Genomic DNA, 17,931 nt, shown 5'->3' on the forward strand with positions numbered 1-17,931 from the left:
GAGTCTTGTTATAGCTATCATGTATGTGTGTCTACCGATATGATGTGTGTGTAAATACGGACATGTGTGTGGCCACAAGGCAGACATGGAGGTCAGAGGAAGACTTGGAAGTCGCCTCGGTTCTCGCCTTCTGCTGTGGGTGTCAGGGATAGAACTCAGGCTGTTAGGCTTGCTCTGCGAGAGCTTCTCTCTGCAGAGCCATCTGGCTGGACCTGGCTTGTTGAACCATCTCTAGATTCCTTAGCAATCTTGGGACCAGAGAACAAGGAGAGCATTGTACCCTGTCGACGACCTACCTGGCATGGTTGAAGGACAGTCTCCAGCCTCTGCAGAAGAAGAATCATAACCCCACTTTACTCTGGGAAACACAGAAGAGGTCAGATTTGGCCAAGATCATAGACAGGGAAAGCAACGGAGGCTTGACTCTGAAACACAGAGTCTTTTGTCTTAAATTCTGCTCCTGTTCCGCTATGATGTCCTGGTTTGCTTTCTGAAGCTGAATGTGGTCCTGGTGTTACCAGGGAAGGGCAGCGTACAGGGAAGGATGGACCAGAGCAAAGGGGTGGTTTCCTCTCACGAGTGCTCACAAAGTACCTTCTAGCGTGTGGGAGACCTGACTGCTTTGGCAATTCTCAACCTTGGTCTAGAATACTTGTTCGCTTTCCCCATGAAACGTTGGATGCACTGCTGGGAGGGAAGTCCTCCCTATAGGACACTTGGAGGATGCAATGGTACTCGGAAGGAAGGGCCAGCACGCTAAGCAGAGCGGAGAACGCTGGGGAAAACAGACAAGCCTGGGAAGAGGAGCAGTTGCTCTGGCTGCTCCTGCTCAACAGTTGCTCAAGGAACAGCCAGAGTTACCCTGTAGGGGGCCAGGCTTGATGCTGTGGAACCAGCAGCCTGTAGAAGCCAAGTCCTGAGGACAGTTTCTGGGGAGCTGGGAGTCCTGAAAGCCACCGCAAAAGTGATGTCCTGTAGGGGTTGGGGGTGGGGTCTCAGAAGCAGAGGAGAGGCCCCAGGTCTGCCCTTAGGTCTCTGGCCCAAGAAACCCAGCCCAAGCTCAGGCCAAGGGGAATGGAACATTCAAGATGGCGGCCTTACAGAACCAGGGATGAGGCAGAGTTGGGTAGGAATGACCTTCATCAATGTCACAAGAACTCCACTCAGGGACAGAGAGCCAAGACCACTGACTGCCTCTCCTCCTCTCTGTCTTTTGAGCCCTAAAGTTCCATCACACCGGGATCAAGCCACAGGCTCTGTGTGCGCAATCCTTTCCTCTCTAGTCACAAAGAGACAACTGAACGGAGAAATAATTAAAAACTAAGAGCGGAGGTGGGGGTGGGGCGGGGGGGGCGGGCCGGGGAGAGATTTCCAGAAGGGCGCGGGATGCCGCTTGGATTGCTTGGCTAGCGATAACCAACAGATGCGATCCCGCAGATAAGCGTAGCAACTTAGATAAATCTCCGGGCTTTGGAACTGGTCGTCTGCGTCCCCTCTCCTCCTGTCTGCCTTTTTTCAATTTTATCTCTGAGCCAAGGGAGGGGAAAGGGAGGGCAGGGGGCTCAGAGGGGTGAGGCAGCGGGAGGAGGGGAGGGCAGGGAGGGGGCCAACTTCATCTTCGCGGGCGGGGGGGGGGGGACCTCGGCTTTTCTTTTTAATGTGTTTTTCCCAGAAGGTGGGAAAATGCCAGCACACACCCGGAGAGCTAGAAGGCGGCCTATGTTTTTTAAAAAGCGGCGGACAAAAAAATCAAAATATTTGAAAATGTATTTCATGGTAATTATGTCATATTTCATGGGCTGGTGCCACTACTGAAAGAGAGGCTGAATGCCTTAATTTGTATAGAAATTGTAATCATTTGTTCATTTCAAGGTGAAAATTGCATTTTTTAATTTAAATTGTATCCTGCGCGATGGTCTATTATCTAGTAAAATTGTCCCCGTGTATGAATGGCGCCTATGCAGCTGCAATGCTTGTCACAAATCCACTTATATTCATAAAAAGCAGGTGGACATCTTGGGGAAATGGAAGCCCTGTATGCGCGTGTGCATGTGGAAACGTGTGCAGGCTGTGGCTCTCTCTCTCTCTCTCTCTCTCTCTCTCTCTCTCTCTCTCTCCCTCCCTCCTCTTGCCTCCTCCCCCTGCCCCCACCTCCACCTTGTGTATCTGGAGGTGTGCTGAGCAGATGACCCGCCTTGTACCTGGGCCGGGTTAGTGGGCCTGACAAGTCTCTGATTTAGACCCCACTGTGTGCTTGGCTGTGATTGCCTCTCTGGACCGAACATCCTTTTCCGGGCCTGTATGGTAAAGATCTTGGCTCCAGGGTCCCAGTGCTTCAAAATGCTCTCCCTTGCCACTGGGTAGCTGTGGGATCCCATCCACTGCTTGTACTGTGTGTATGTGCTCTGTGTGTGTCGGTGTATACCCAAGCTGCGTGTGTGCTTGTGCACAGGTTTGTGGAAGACAGAAGTACACATAAGTTGTCTTCCTTAGTCTCTAATGTAGTTAAAAAACATCTGTTGATTGTTTCTTTGTGAACCTCACATCATACACCCCAGCCCCACTCAGCTTCCCTGTCCCCCAACATCCACCCTCTGTCCTTGCAGCCTTCCCCCCCAAAAGAAAACAAACAAAAATCTCACCATGGAAGCTGCGATGTGTCGCCATGTGTCACACAGTATACCTTTTTGCGCAGACAGCTTTCCTGTAGATGCTTATGGCAATGTGTCATTGGTCTGATCCAAGCTGTGGCAATGGGTAGGCCTCTGGGTTCTACTGTAATTTTAAATTGTGTGTGTGTGTGCATGTATGTGTGTTAAGCAGATGCATACATATGTGTATAGGTATGTGTGCATGTGCAAGAGGTGTATGTGCAGAGGCACAGGTGTGTACAAGCATGTGTATGTGTGTTCAGGTCTGTAAGTGTGCACAGGTACGGGTGTGAACAGGTATGTGTATGTGTGTGCAACTGTGTGTACGTGTGCATGAGCAGAGGTGTACACAGGCATGTGTATGTATGTGTAAGTGTGCACAGGCACAGATGTGCACAGTCATGTGTATGTGTGTGCAGCTGTGTATGCATGTCCACAGGCACGTGTATGCGTGTGCAGGTGTGTGTAAGTGTGTACAGGCACAGGTGTGCACAGGTGTGTGTATGTGTGTGTAGGTGTGTGTAAGTGTGTACAGGCACAGGTGTGGACAGGGATATGTGTGAGTGTGCAGGTGTGTGTAAGTGTGCACAGGCACGTGTATGTGTGTGCAGGTGTGTGTAAGTGTGCTCATGCTCACAGGTAGGGCATGTTCTCTTTTGTTGCCTGGGGGGATCTGGGAACCAAACCCTCTCCACAAGTCTCTACCTGCCGAGCCCTCTCACCAGCCTTGCCCCTAACTTTTTGAGACGCTGTGTCTCACTGAATGCCTGGCTCACCATCTTGGCTACAGTAGTTGGCCAGTGAGCTCAGCGATCCTTTTGTCTCTGCCCCTCAGCTCCCTGTGCGGGGATCCCATGGTGCACAGGTCATACCCAGCTCTTACCCATGAGCTCAGGTCCTCACGCCTGAGCAGCAAGCACTTTCCAGGCGGAGAGGCCTTCCAGCCTTCTTAACTTCTTTATGACTCTCTTTTTTAAAAATGAGGTAACAGTAAAACTTATATGCACACATCTTCCTGCCTCCGCCATACAGCCAGGAGGCATTTCTCTTTTTTTCTTCTTTTTTCTTTTCTTTTTGTTTGTTTGAGACACAACATAGAACTTCATAATGGTTTCTCTATGAAGCTCAGGCTGTCCTGAAACTCACTCTGTAGACCAGGCTGGCCTTGTGACCTTAGAGATCTGCTTGCCTCTGCCTCCTGAGTGTTGGGATTAAAGGCGTGCCCCACCACCTCCTGGCTTTCCAGGGAATATTTCTTAACTGTTGGAAAACAAGACACACCCATACAGCTGCTCAAGACTGTCTGTAAATCCAGGTGCTGGGGATCCAGCGCCCTCTTCTGGCCTCCACAGGCAGGTGCATTCATTTGCCACACATACACTCAGATACAACACTCTTAGACACAGAATGAAAGAAACAAAAGAAAAGGAAGGGATTGCTGACATAGCACACTCCTGGACTGCTGGTGGCTGCTTTTCTAGAATGGCAAAGTTGAACAATAGCAACAAGACAGCCTGGTCACAAAACCTACAATATTTACTGCTGGGTCCTCGGGAAGACATTTTTTAGCCCTTGAAATAAGCAAAGGGTTTAGCCAGTGTCAGCCTGTCATGTGAAAGAGTCGGGGTGCTTGAGAGTGGCATGGCAGGTACCAGAAGTCTTTGTCAGTTCCTCATCAAAGGTGCAGAAAATTTCTTTGAGGTTAAAGCTAGAATTAGGATACTCTTACCCAGAAGAACTCTACTAAGAATTTTCTGGAAAATTCTCTGGCATTGTTTATTTGAGGATATCAGAAGGTACTTCTGGACCAAGAGATACATTCATTGTTTTATTTTGGGTTTTTATTGTGAAGAGACACCATGACCAAGGAAACTCTTGTAAAGGAAAACATTTAAGGACCGGCTTACAGTTTCAAGGTTTAGTCCATTACCATCAATGTGAGAAGCAGGGCAGCCCGCAGCAGGCATGGTGCTGGAGACGGAGCTGAGATCTAGATCTTGATCTGCAGGCAGCAGCAGGAGACTGTGTGCCACACTGAACATAGCTTGAGCATATGTCACCTCAAAGTCTGACTCCACAGTGACACACTTCCTCCAACAAGGCCACACCTCCTAATAGTGTCACTGTCTCTGGGCCAAGCATTCAAACACATGAGTCTATGAGGGCTAAACTTATTCAAACCACCATGCTTAGTTCCTTCTGTTAAATGGGTCTTTTCCAGGAAAAGTAACCAAAAATATTCAGGTTTTTGATGATGATGGTGACGCTGATAGTGATGGCGTCTTAGTTACTGTTCTGTTGCTGTGAAGAGACACCATGACCAAGGCTTTTATAGAAGGAAGCATTTAATTGGGTCGCTTGGTTACAGTTAGAGAGGGTTAGTCCATCATCACCATGGTAGGAAGCATGGCAGCCGGTAGGCAGACATGGTTCTGGAGCAGTGGCTGAAAGCTTATCATCCTGAAATCTCAAAGCCCCACCCCCAGTGACACATCCCCTCCAAGGCCACACCTCCTAATCCTTCCTGAACAATTCCATCAGTTGGGAGGCCAAACATTCAAATATATGAGCCTATCAGGGCCATTCTCGTTCAAACCACCACAGATGGTGATGGTGGTGGTGGTAGCTATGGTGATGACGATGGTGGTGGTGGTGATGGTGGTGATGGTGGTGATGGTGGTGATGGTGATGCTCTCTGAACTCCATCTCAGAGGTTCTGAACAACTGGGGTAAGACAGCGCTTAGACAGGGCCATGTCCCAACTTCTTACTCTGCTCTGATCCTAACAGCAGGAGCCTGGTCTGGCACCATCAGGCGCAATGTACCTGATGCTGAGTCCTGTGTAGAAGACATTGTGAACAGGGCATCTGGTGACCCTGTGTAATGACTTCTCAGCTCTGGGAAGTGCCAACAGTCTATATTATAGTAAAACTGAGGTCCCTGGGCTCAGTAGAGGTGACTCTGTCTCGCTTCTCAATCTCCTGCGTTCCTCGTGAGGATGCTGTCTTGGGAGCTTCCAGAACTTTCCAGGGTTGGCCATGAAGCTAGGCTAAGCATAGAGAAAGTGTTGGTTTCTCGGCTATCGGAGTTGGAGGCTTGGAACTTGTTTTGCTCACTCCACCCAGGCAGGAGAGTCCAGTCTGCGAGGAACTGATTTTAACTGATATGTATCAGGGAGTCATTTGTAGATGGAAGCTTCTGGCAGGACACGGTGTAAGACAGAGAGTACCTGACTGAAAATGAGTATCCGGACACACTTATCTGTCTCTAGAAAGAACCTGATCAACTCCTGTCGAGTGGAGAAATTCTATCACGTTGTTGGGTCTTGAGAGAGAGATGGCTGACAAGCTCACAGGCATGGTGTCTCCATGTGATGATACCATCTCCTTCCTAGCCTTCCTCAAAACACAGCCTCAGCCTTGGTGCTCACACCTTGTGTTGAGCCATCCTGAGTTTGTAAGCTACTCACCAGCATCCCTGGATTCTACTTACCTTCTTTGATTTATTTATTTATGTAGGAAAAGTATCAATTCTAGGTAAAAAGCTCCATCTTCACATGTATGTTTTGCAAATGCAATTTTCCCTATACTCATTCTAAAAGGTAATTTTAAGAGGTAACAAATGAAGCTGAGCGAAGCACAAGGAGACCCATGGATAAAACATTCATAAGAAACCTATTAATAATAATAAGCTATATTTTAAAAAATCATGGTCTGGCAAGATGGCTCATGGTTGAAGGAACTTGCCATGTAAACTTGGAGACCCAAATTCAATCCCCAGAGCAGCCATGTAAACCTGAAGACCTGAGTTCAATCCCCAGAACCCACATAAAGGTGGAGGGAGAGAACTGCATCCACAAAGTTGTCTTTTGACGTCCAGGTGTGGGTTGTGGTGTACGTGTCCCAAAATAATAGTAAAAAATAAAATTTAGAAATATTTTAAAGAATAAAATAAAGCAATAAATATATTGTTTTTTAGTATATTTAATATTCTAAAATATATTGAAATAACTCGAGGGCTAGGTCTGTAGCTTAGTGGCTCTTGCCTAGCATTCATGAGGTCCTGCAACTAACAACTAAAGAAACAAACAAAAGTCCCAAGAAACCCACAAGACATAAAAAAAGACCCAAAACAAGGAAACAAGGAAACAAACAAGAGTAAGTTACAAACAGAAAGTGACATAGTTATAGACCTAAATCCAAACCTGTTAGTTATTATATTAAATGTAAAAGACCTAGACAGACCTTAAAGGGCAGAGATTGTCAGACCTTGACAAAACTGCTATAAGGAACTTGTGGAGTAGCAATTAAATTAAATTCTAGAAAGTTTCCTAGAGTATATTGTCCAGATCTTTGTCATATAACATTGATCCAGCTTTTTAAAAGTTTTTTTTAATATTTTTATTATATGTGTGTGAATGTTTGCCAGCATGTAAGCATGTATACCATGTGCATGAAGTGCTCACAGAGGTCAGAAGGGGGCATTAGATCCTCTGGAACTGGAATTGTGAGCAATCATGTGTGTGCTGGGACTGAACCTTGGTCCTCGGGATCAGCTGCCGTTGCTCTTAAACACTGAGCCATCTCTCCAGCCCCACTGGCCCAGTTTTGACAAATTTGTGATCTGTGCGACTTTCTCAATGGTATTTCTTTCCATCTTAGGTGATTCGTAAATAGCCCTCAAAACAAGGGAAACCCTTAAGGAATGTGTCTGGGTTTGTTCTTTCTCCTTTTCACCCTCTTCCTAGAGTCCTTTTTAACAAACCAACCTTCCCAACATATCTTTACAGTTTATTTTTGAGTCGTCATTTAGCATCACCCAGTAGCCTCTTTTGGATGACACTGGAGAAATTACTTATAAAATTCCCTTAGCACATCTCTTCTTGTGGTTATCAATACTTGTGTGGCTCATCGGGTTTCTGAGTTTCTGACTTTTCCACTGGCTGCTAGGAAGCTCCTGGCTCCTCTGTAGAAAGTCAGTGTGAATCCTGCAGTCAAAGGTCGGGTGATCAGTGTGCTTGACAGCCATAAGGAAATTCTGTGACCCTGTTGAATCCTCCCAACTGCCTGGGAGGCTGATGCTTCATTAAACATACCGTAAGGAGAGAAATCAAGTCCTCGGAGAAAACTAGACACCTTGAACAAGATTAGTCAGTGGTGGCTTCTAGGTTGGGATGAAGGCTGACTTCAGAGTAGGCTCTCCAAAAACTATAGACAAATAGTGTTTAAGAGGTGTCTGGCACAGAAAAGCACTGGTCTTCATGGTGCAGGAAGCTCTGACACTGGACCTCAACCTAGACTCCCCCCCCCCCAAATAGAGGGTCTGAAGGGTAAAGAGGGTGTGGCCCAGGGCAAAGTCTCAGGGAAGCCAGTCTTCTACACTGAGCCTTACCTAAGCCCTGTTCCTGGGATATTCCTGGTTACCCATTCATGTCCCATGCTGGTGACCCAATAACTCATCCTGACTCAGATGCTCTGGCCTTTGGTCCTTGTGCTTCCATGGTTCTATTGTCCTCTCTTGGAGGCCTAGATGTCTGCCATGAGTCAATTTGACAAGAGAAAGTGGCACCAAGGGCTTCAACGCCCTGGAAGTAACTGTTGATTAACTCTGAAGATGGGGTGGAGGAGGTCAGCTCAGACCTGCTACAGTTTCTACATTTCCTGAACAATGTGTATCAGTTCTTTACTCCTCTGTGGTGAAATAAAGACAAATATAGTCAGACCTGCAGGTTCTGACTGTCCCCCTATCCAGCTGTGGTAGTTTTCACTGTGACACAGGTCAGGTGCTCAGACAACACTCTCTGAGTGTCTCATAGGGTGAGAGCCCAGCAGAGTTGGGCCCCTGGCTGAAGATCTGGACACAGATGGTTAAGCACAGGACAGGCTATGGTGTCATAGGAAGGTTCCATAGGGAGGAACCAGGTTTGCAAACTCACTTGAGGTTAAGAGGCATTCTGTTCTTGTCATCATAGGAGGGAGGTCGCGCGTCCTTACTATTTCACAAGGTGCCTCAGTTTATAGAGACAGACATTTCTATTCATGTGGCCTCTCACTAGTATTTCTTTGTAGCTGGCTGGGGACCCTTTCCAGGCCATCATGACGAAGACTTACGGGATCTTGAGAGTGACCTTCATTGTGTGTGTTCATGAGTGTGCATGCTCTTGTATCGGAGTGCACGTACATGTGCAGGTGAGTATGCATGTGGAGGGCAGCGGACAACCAGTGGGTGTCATACTTCAGGCCCTGCCCTTTTCAGACCGTGTCTCTTTAGGACCTGGAGCTTGCCAAAGGTGTGATAATCACTTTCCTGCTGCTGTGCTAAAATGCCCAGCAAGAAGCAAGTTAGAGAAGAAAGGCTTCGTTTTGGAGGACAGTCCCAGATTCCCTTTGAACTGCGAACCAAAACCCTTCCTTTGTTTATTATTATTATTTTATTATTATTTTATTATTATTATTATTATTATTATTATTATTATTGTGGGGAGGGCATATATGTGCCATGTGAAGTCTCTCCTTCCACTGTGGATTTTGGGGATTGAACCCAGGTCATCAGGTATGAACAGCAGGCACCTGTACCTGCTGAGCCATCCCACTACCCCCAGCCCTTCCTTAAGTTGCTTTTTTGTTAGGTACTGGGTCAGAGTGACCAGAGAAGCAGCTAGAAGAGCATCTATGTCTTTGGAGTGCTGGGGCCTGAACCCACAGCTTGTACATGCTAGGCAAACACGATTATTGATTACGGTCAACTAGTTTACTCTGCTAAGTAACTCATCTTGCCGCATAGCCCATCTCAAAATGTTCTTGTGTAGCAGGAACCGAGTACCATTTGCTGAGCAGATGTAGCCTGTACCCTTGGGCTCGCCAGCCTTCAGAACCATGAACCAAATCAATGTCCAGTTTTGAATTATTTTTTCATTTTTTATTATTGTGTGAGTACATGATGGGCTAGAGGACAACTTTGTGGAGCCGGTTCATGCCTTCCTGGCCTCAGGGATCAAACTCGGGTCTCCAGGAGTGACCAGTGATCGTCTTATTTGCTCAGCCATCACGGTAACCATGCCTTCTCTTTATAAGTTCATTATCTTGAATGTTTTGTTATAGCAACAGAATTAGGACTAAGTGTCCTACTGGGTGTAAATAGCAACAAGGGACATCCCTTCTCATTGTGAGCTGTTGCTGTTCAAATCCAGCAAATCATGAGGTTTGCTATAGTTCTATTGCCTATACTTCTGATACAGAGGGATGGACTCCATTCCTGTTTGAAAGATGAGACAGTCAGGGGAACATGACTTGCCTGTGGTCATGCAGAAGGATCCTGGACCCAAGGGTGAGGCCTGCTAAGAGAAAACATATTTAAACTATTTGAAGGGCAGCAGCAGAGGTGGCTGGGGATTTGAACCCACTCCCTGAAGCCTCCAGGAAATTAGCCCCATCCCCACCAGTAGCTGTCCACATGGCTGGGATTGTCAGAGTGAATCTCTGTTCAGAGTGGGCTATACAGCCTGAGAAGGGGAGAGGAAGGCATGGCAGAAGCCTGAGAAGGGGAGAGAAAGGCATGGCAGAAGCTCTTAGGACGAATTGGGATTGGGTTAGGGTCTGGTATCTCTCCAATTTCAGAGGTTCCCTATGTGTGATGCCTAAGCAACCTCTTGTCCCTGTCACTCAGTTTCATCCAAGGGAAGTCTTGGGAATGGGCCCACCACAACATGAGTGTGGCCCATGTATTGTGCAGAAAATATTATGTATTATGAAAAGCTGATACAAATGTCAGTCCAACGTCTACCTTTTCTTTTTCTTTGTCTGCAGAAATCTGACTTTACACCAGGTGGTAGTGTGACCCCTTGAAGAGCATTCAGTTTTCCATAGGACATAGACAAAGATTGTCAGAAAAAAAGGATTTTTACTAATAACACGGCCTAGGAGCGGGTCGGGGAGCTCTCTGAGTCCCTGAGGGCACAGTCTATGTCTTGGTATCTTATCGTTTGGTTCCTTTCCCCAGCCCTAAGACAGACAACTCTGAGCTGTACCACAATGCTGTGGGCTGTCTTCAAGGCCAATCTTCAGTTCAGAGGATCTCCATGGTAACCTGGAAGGCCCTTAGAAGTTGTATAACTTGCCTTCTAAAACATGGTGATCCAGTCTGAGGAGCGAGAAATGAAAAGTCCCGCAGCCAGTCTGATGCTGAGCTGAGGATAGAACTTAAAGAGGTCTTGGGGACCCCAAAACCTTCTTAACTGATAGTTAAGTGTGCTGAGTGGCTGTGGTTGAGATCACCAGTTATAACATTAAGGGCAGGTATGGGGTTCAGCACACGCAGGGACTCTGTGGAGAAGGGATAGAGCAGCTGCCAACTGATCTCAGGTCCGGGGCATGCTCAGCCTCCTTCCAGATCCTGCTCTGGAGAGCTTGATCTTGGCCAGACAGTCCCGGTCAACAGGAGTGACTGACCAGTGGGGGGCCCCTCCCCCATTTCTAACTTCTGTACATTCCCTTCCTATTCAGAACTTCCTCCAAGGAAACCAGCACCTTGGGGTGGCACGGACTCCCCGGTCATTAGACCACACATGGAATGGATAGCAGGCCAGTGGACCTGTCCCCAAACCAAAGCACTAGTTGCTGCCAAGGGCTTGTAGTGTTTTGAAAGAAAATGGCCCCCATAGGCTCGTTGCGAGTGGCACCATTAGGAGGTGTGATCTTGTTGGAATAGGTGTGGCCTTGTTGGAGGAAGTGTGTCACTGTGGGGTGGGTTTTGAGATCTCAGAAACTCAAGGCAGGTCTAGTATGGCAGCTCCCTCCTGCTGCCTGCGGATCCAGATGTAGGACTCTCAGCTCCTTCTCCAGCACCACGTCTGCCTACACAGAGCCATATTTTCTGCCCTGATGATAACAGACTGAACCTCTGAAAGTGTGAGCCAGCCCTAATTAAATGTTTCCTTTAGAAGAGTTGCTATGGTCACAGTGTCTCTTCACAGCAATGAAACCCAAACTAAGACAGGGCTCGGAGCTGTCTCTGTGATGCAGAAGGGTCACTTCAGTTAGAGACGCTTAGCAGATAAATCCTCTATTCCTCCTTCCCTAGCCAGTGACTGATAGGGCACAAAAAGCCAGCCTGGGGTTCAAAGGACTGTGCTATGATGCACACTCAACACTCCAGATCAAAACTGTTTGAGACTGGACCCCGGGGGTATATCCTCCCCTCTGCTGAACCTCCACTGGGCTCTATTGTGATCCCTTGTGCTGGGCTGGAACTTCTGTGCACCCCTGCACAAGCTAGGAAAGCCCATCTGCCCTCTTTCCCCCAACCCCACATGCTCGGAGGGAACTCTGGCCTAACACGTCATCATTCTTGTCTCCAGGTTTCTGACAACCCACCCAAGAGCTCAGTGTTTGACCATATATGGGCACAATCCCAGCTATGTCTGTGACATCATCACTCCTCGCCTAAAAAGCTCTACGAAACCTTCTTGCTTTAACCTGGATGTGCAACTCCATTGACCTCTTCCTATGAGATCAGGGAACCAGCCCGAGGGCTGCCTCCTAATAAAGCTGCCTGCATCTTCTTCTAATCTGGTCTAATCTGGCTTAATCTGTGCTACTGAGGGGTGTGGGAAGAAAAAGCCTAGTATTTACGTTCTTTAACTCAGCTACTACACCGGGGACTGCTCTTAGGGAATCAGGCGTTTCTGAGTTCTGTCTTAGGCAGAGTGAGAGCCACCAAAGGTTCTCAGCTCAGTGTTTGCTCAGAGGTTCCCCCATTTCTTGCCTCTGAACCCACAGAGATGCTCAGCATCTACCTCTGTGGATCTGTACCAGTCAGCATTGATACTTATTAATACCAAAGAGGCACACACAGCATGCCAACAGCTGCTTGTTATTGGGGGGGGGGTGTTGGAGTCCTATGCAATGGGGGTGTGTACTCGACTCCTGGTACCAATGGAGATATGATTGTGTGTCAGGTTGACAAGGGGTCAACTTGTGATGGATATTCTTGGCTGTCAACTTGACTATATCTGAAATTAACTAAAACCCAACTGGCTGGGTATATCTCCAAGGGAGGCTTCTTGATTGGTTTACTTGAAGTGGGAAGACCCATCCCAGGTCTGGATCATTTCTGGTGGGAAGATCCACCTTTGATCTGGACCACAGCTCTGGTGGACATGGAAGCAGGAACCTTGCTCTTTGCCTGCTTGCTCTCACTCTCGATGGCAAGTGCATCCCTTCACTGGCATTAGAGTCTACTTCTTCATGGTTCTAGCATCCACTGACGCCCAGCTGAGACATCCAGCTTCATGGATGGAAAAACTATTGGATTCTTGGACTTTCCACTGGGAGACAGCCAGTGGAATTGTTGGAATAGTTGGACCACAACCTGTAAGCCAGTCTAATACGTCCTGTGTATCAATCTCTATCTTATCTACCCATCATCTATCTATCTATCTATATCTACCTATCATCTGTCTGTCTGTCTGTCTGTCTATCTATCATGATGGTTTGTATGTGCTCGGACCAGGGAGTGGCACTATTAGAAGATGTGACCCTGTTGGAATAGATGCGGCCCTGTTGGATTGGGTGTGGCCTTGTTGGGGTGGGTGTGGCCTTGTTGGAGTGGGTGTGTCACTGTGGGCGTGGGCTTTAAGACTCTCATCCTAGCTGCCTGAAAGCCAGTATTCTGTAGATGTAGAACTCTCAGCTCCTCCTGCACCATGTCTGCCTGGATGCTGCCATGCTCCCACCTTGATGATAATGGACTGAATCTCTGAACCTGTAAGCCAGCCCCAATTAAATGTTGTTCTTATAAGAGTTGCCTTGGTCATGGTGTCTGTTCACAGCAGTAAAACACCAGCTAAGACTTCTATCTATCTATCTATCTATCTATCTATCTATCTATCTATCTATCCATCCATCCATTCTATCTATCCTACCTATTCATTCTATTCTATTCTATTCTATTCTATTCTATTCTATTCTATTCTATTCTATTCTATTCTATTCTATTGGTTTTGTTTGTCTACAGAACTCTGACCAATACATGGTATACTAGAACCATTCCCACACCAACCCATAGTGTGGTTCCCAGACACCCTGGTCCCCAGCCACAGGATGGCAGTCAATTGAGGATGCAGAACCTTCATGATGCTTTTAATTTCTTTTAATGTATAACAGTTACGCCTGAGTTACAGAGGCAGCGCTTACAAGCAGCAGGTAGTTAAAGCAAATACCAGTTTGTCTTTCTAGTCTACTATTCCATATAGCTGAATAAATTATGGTGCGCTTATATTTAGACACCCGCCCACACGCGCACAACCCACTCACGCCCTCATGCACACATACTCACTTTGCTTCGAGGAGAAACGGCTGAGCCAAACACTGAAGCAACAATGTTGCAGTCACTAGGAAGAAGGAATGTTTGCCAGCACAGGGTGGTGTTTTCCCAGCAGGGGGCTGCCCATGTCCGCATAGACAGCGTAGACAGAGGGAACATTAAATGCACAGGTATCTTGAAGCATTTCAACACGGCAGCCCAGGTACCCCCCATTTGTTCTTGGCTTGGTGCTTCAGTAGAAAGTGAGGATGCTTGCACACCCTAGAGAAGCATCTTGCAGGCAGAGACATTTCCAGGAGCCTGGGAGGATACAAGCCTCATAGAAGACTGACACAGTCTTCTTAGTTGGCAACTGTGGAGTCGCTCAGCAAGGCTTAGTTCCATGTCTTAGAACGTTCTACCATTTCCATGCAAAACAATACCAGACTCTGGTGAAGCATGCTTTGTCCTGGGCCACAGCTATCTATCATCTGGCTGTGAAGCCACGCCACTTTCCTGTCACGCCGCTCTCCTGTCTCCCCGGCCAACTCCTCCTCCCCTGACTCTTCTCTCCTACCCTCTTGCTTCCCAATTTCTGTTTCCTGTGCTCATTCCTGGTCCCCTCAAAGAAGGGCAAAGTTAAACTGAGTATAAAGCAACAGAGCAGAAGCCTGACTCTTAAAGCCATCTCTTTCATTTTCATAGCAAGACAGAGATGCCAAATTGGGAGTAGGGGAATGGCAATGGGGGGGAAAAAAGGAAGGAACTCAAGAAAGGCTGGAATACATAATCCAAACACTCAATGAGATCCCTACAGATGGTCCCTGTCACTAGCACGATACACACTGTGGGGGTTTCTTTCCTTTTTTTTTTGTTTTTGTTTTTAAGTATATAGATTTATATATAAAAAGCCAATGTTCTATAAACAAACAGCACGACATCACATTTTGAACTACCATACAATATGAGTTCAGAGGGGCCTCCACAGAAGAACCAGTAGCTACTTGAGGTGACATGGAGGGCACCCCTCTTATCTTGCTATTGACTCTATTTACAGGGATTGGGGTGGGGGGCTGTTTCTGGCCCAGCCTGGCCACTGGAAACTGGCCTTCTTCTAGGCTGTGCTCAACCCCAGAGGGGTGGTGGAGAGGCCTGGTGCCTCTCATCTAACTGACGTCACCTCGCTGGTGAAGTTGCAAGCTGCCCAAACAAGGCTGAGTTTTACAGATCAAGGGAGACAGATTCACAAAAGCATGAGACGGTTAGGAAAAGCTGTTGGGGGTCAAGGCTCTCCCCAGAACACAAGTTCCACTTTATACCAAGATGGCAACTTGGGGGAGCGTTCAGCGGCATGGCATGGAATGAGAAATCATTTCATTTTCTCCCAAGTAGGTCTCTGGTTGTGGTTACCCTTGTGGGCAGATCATTGTGATTGGTCCAAGCATTGGAATGTTGCTCCCAGGGCTGGGACTGGGCCCTGTGGATGTCGCCTGCTTGAGGTCCCTGCTCCTAAAGTATAGTTGGTGAACAGAGACTCAGGTGCATCCAGAGCCAGGCATCCAAGGGGCAAGGAATGTGGAGGAAGATGCATTTGGTCTTCGAAAGGGGTGCAGCTGTGAGAAGTTCAAAAGGAGAATCTGAGTTCCCGGGGTGGGGGGGGGGGCAACGTGGCTTTCCTCCTGTCCAGACCTCGAAGCCAGAAGTCTCCTCTGTTGAAACCGGACAGAGCCAAGGAGCTCCATCTGTCTGGTGCTCCATGCTACCAGAGAGTGTTTGACCTCAGTTATTAATAGACTTCTCTAAACCACAGATACAAGCCATCCTAGTCATGGCCTGGGACGGGCTTCAGATAATGGGTCTAGAGATGAAAAGATAGGTGTACATTGGTCACGTGTTCATGTAGACAAGTGTCCCAGTGTCTCGCTGGCTCAGGTCCCTAGGCAAAAGGAAGTCAGGTGGGCTTTTGAGCCTATAGCCCCTCTCTCTAGGAATATCTTGCTGGCTGAGGGCAGGAGGCATGGACTGGGCCAACAGGGTGGTCTCATGTATACAGGTGGCAACAAATCATCAGGCCCAGGGTTCTTGGATTTGGTGCTGTGGGATACCAGCATTGGATGAGGGTGGTCCGGGTGTAGGCTACAGCGAGGGAGAGGGTAAAAATGGATGCCATTTTGATAAATGGAGCGTGATAAAAAGCTCTGTGGAGGAGGGGGGGGGCTCAGCAGTCCATTTCCCCCCAAAAGACCCAGCTCTAAGAGAGGACAGGGGTGCAAAGGAAGACTCTGCGGTGCTTAGGGAAGGCTCCTTGTTCTCTTTGCCGAGACTTTTAGCATTTTCCTCTGTTCCCAGAGTGTGGGAGGGATGGGATGGGATGGCTTAAAAACAGTGCCCAAGGTACACTGTGCTCCATGAGGCAACAGAAGCCTTTTGACTGGGCAGCCATCACTGAAAAATGCTATTCCGAAAAAGACAGAGACATGGCCTTCCACCGAGGATGCCAAGGAGACTGCAGTATCTTCTCTGGGGTGGACCAGAAATTCTGCCTGGTCCGAGAAGGCTCTTGGCATCAAGAGCCTTACATGCTGGAAGATGGAGGCCCCTTTTCAGGGCATCAGCATGCATACGGCAGGTTCCCAGCTTCCAGCAAGATGGTGTGTAGAACTCCAGGGGTGTGGACTTGAAAGCTCCGTGCATTCAGACAGTCTGAGCCTGACTCGTGCCTCCTGTCACCTCAAGACCTTCTCTTCTCCTACCAGTTGAGGAGACTGACGGGTTCTGTGGGCTGCCCAGGCCCAATACAGTGGGCAAGCTTCTGATACAGATTGCAGCCTAAGAGTCCTGCACCTCCTGATGCTGGACCTCGGACCAGGCATTCTGAGATAGCCCATGGCCAACAAGCCTCTGCCTCTGTGTCCCATACCCACTGCTAGAATCTCTTCCTAGTCTCCTGATGCTCAGCAGGGTGTGTAAGGGCAGTCCCAAAGTCTTCTGGATTCCTAGGTAAAGCTGAGATGTTACCTGCTTTCTCCCCTGGGAACACCCTGGGGACTCATCTCAGTGTCCAGTGAAAGAGGCTGCAGTCCTGATGCCAAGCAAGAGAGAGCTCCCAGCTCTGTGACTGAGGACACCGTGATCTCCACCTGCACCTGTGCAGGGCACCCAGGACTCAGAGGTCAAGGACTCCAGGGCCTTGTCTTTGGCACCATTTTCTTCTGATAACTAGGTGCTTGGTTCAGATTGAGCCTCAATCTCTGCACTGAGACAGGACCAAGGCCATGACACTAGAAGGTGAGTGTGAGCTGGAGGCTACTGCAGGATGGCTAGGAATCTCTCTGGAGAAAGAAGGGGAGGCAAGAAGCCACTCTGGATCACTAACCATGGGTGAATGGCATACTGTTGTCCATCTCCAGAGGGCTGCCTGTAGGAAGGGAAAGGGTTTTTTCCCTGGCCTCCTGTCACTCCAGGGGGATGAGGGGACTGAGATGGGGAGACTTGGGGCTTGGAAAGGGCTAGGCTGGGCCATTGGTTGGGGCAAGTTGCCCCAGGGACCCTAGTAGGCTTGTCCTGTTTCCACAGGAAGAAGTCCCAGCACAGCAGAGTGTTCCCCAAGCTTCATACGGCGCTGTGTGGACAGGCTCACGTTTTTGGCCAGGTAATCAACAGCAGCTGGAAAGAGAGAGAGGCTTCTAGAAACTAGGTTCTCTTCATGTATTCTTCCACGTCACCTTCATCCTTCTGTCCATCTGTCCATACAACCACCATTCCATCCAGCTCTCCTCCATCCATCCATCCATCTTCCATTTATTCATTCATCTGTTTACTCATCCATCTTACCAATCTATCCACCCACTATCCTTTCCTTCCATTCTTCTGCCCATCAATATATCTATTCATCCATTTACCATGCCTTCCCTTCTTCCAACCATCTATCCTTCACTCCTCCCATCTACTCACCCATCCATCCACCCACCCACCCATC

At 48.1% G+C, this 17,931-nt stretch overlaps 1 protein-coding gene across 2 annotated transcripts in view; it reads right to left on the reverse strand.

Annotated features, from left to right (window-relative positions):
- Positions 1-14,825: 14,825 nt before the first annotated feature.
- Pax7 (paired box 7) overlaps positions 14,826-17,931 on the reverse strand; it is a 97,986-nt gene continuing 94,880 nt past the window's right edge. Inside the window, exon 9 of one of the 2 annotated variants that reach the window (XM_028753991.1) lies at positions 14,826-17,618. In XM_028753991.1, the coding sequence (XP_028609824.1) occupies positions 17,503-17,618 (116 nt within the window). In that variant the 3' untranslated portion in view covers positions 14,826-17,502. The remainder of the gene's footprint in view (positions 17,619-17,931) is intronic. The other variant, XM_028753990.1, reaches the window with a different exon arrangement.

The sequence above is a fragment of the Grammomys surdaster genome, unplaced genomic scaffold, assembly GCF_004785775.1.
Source record: "Grammomys surdaster isolate TR1022 unplaced genomic scaffold, NIH_TR_1.0 125977, whole genome shotgun sequence".
In the NCBI taxonomy this organism is placed as follows: domain Eukaryota; kingdom Metazoa; phylum Chordata; class Mammalia; order Rodentia; family Muridae; genus Grammomys; species Grammomys surdaster.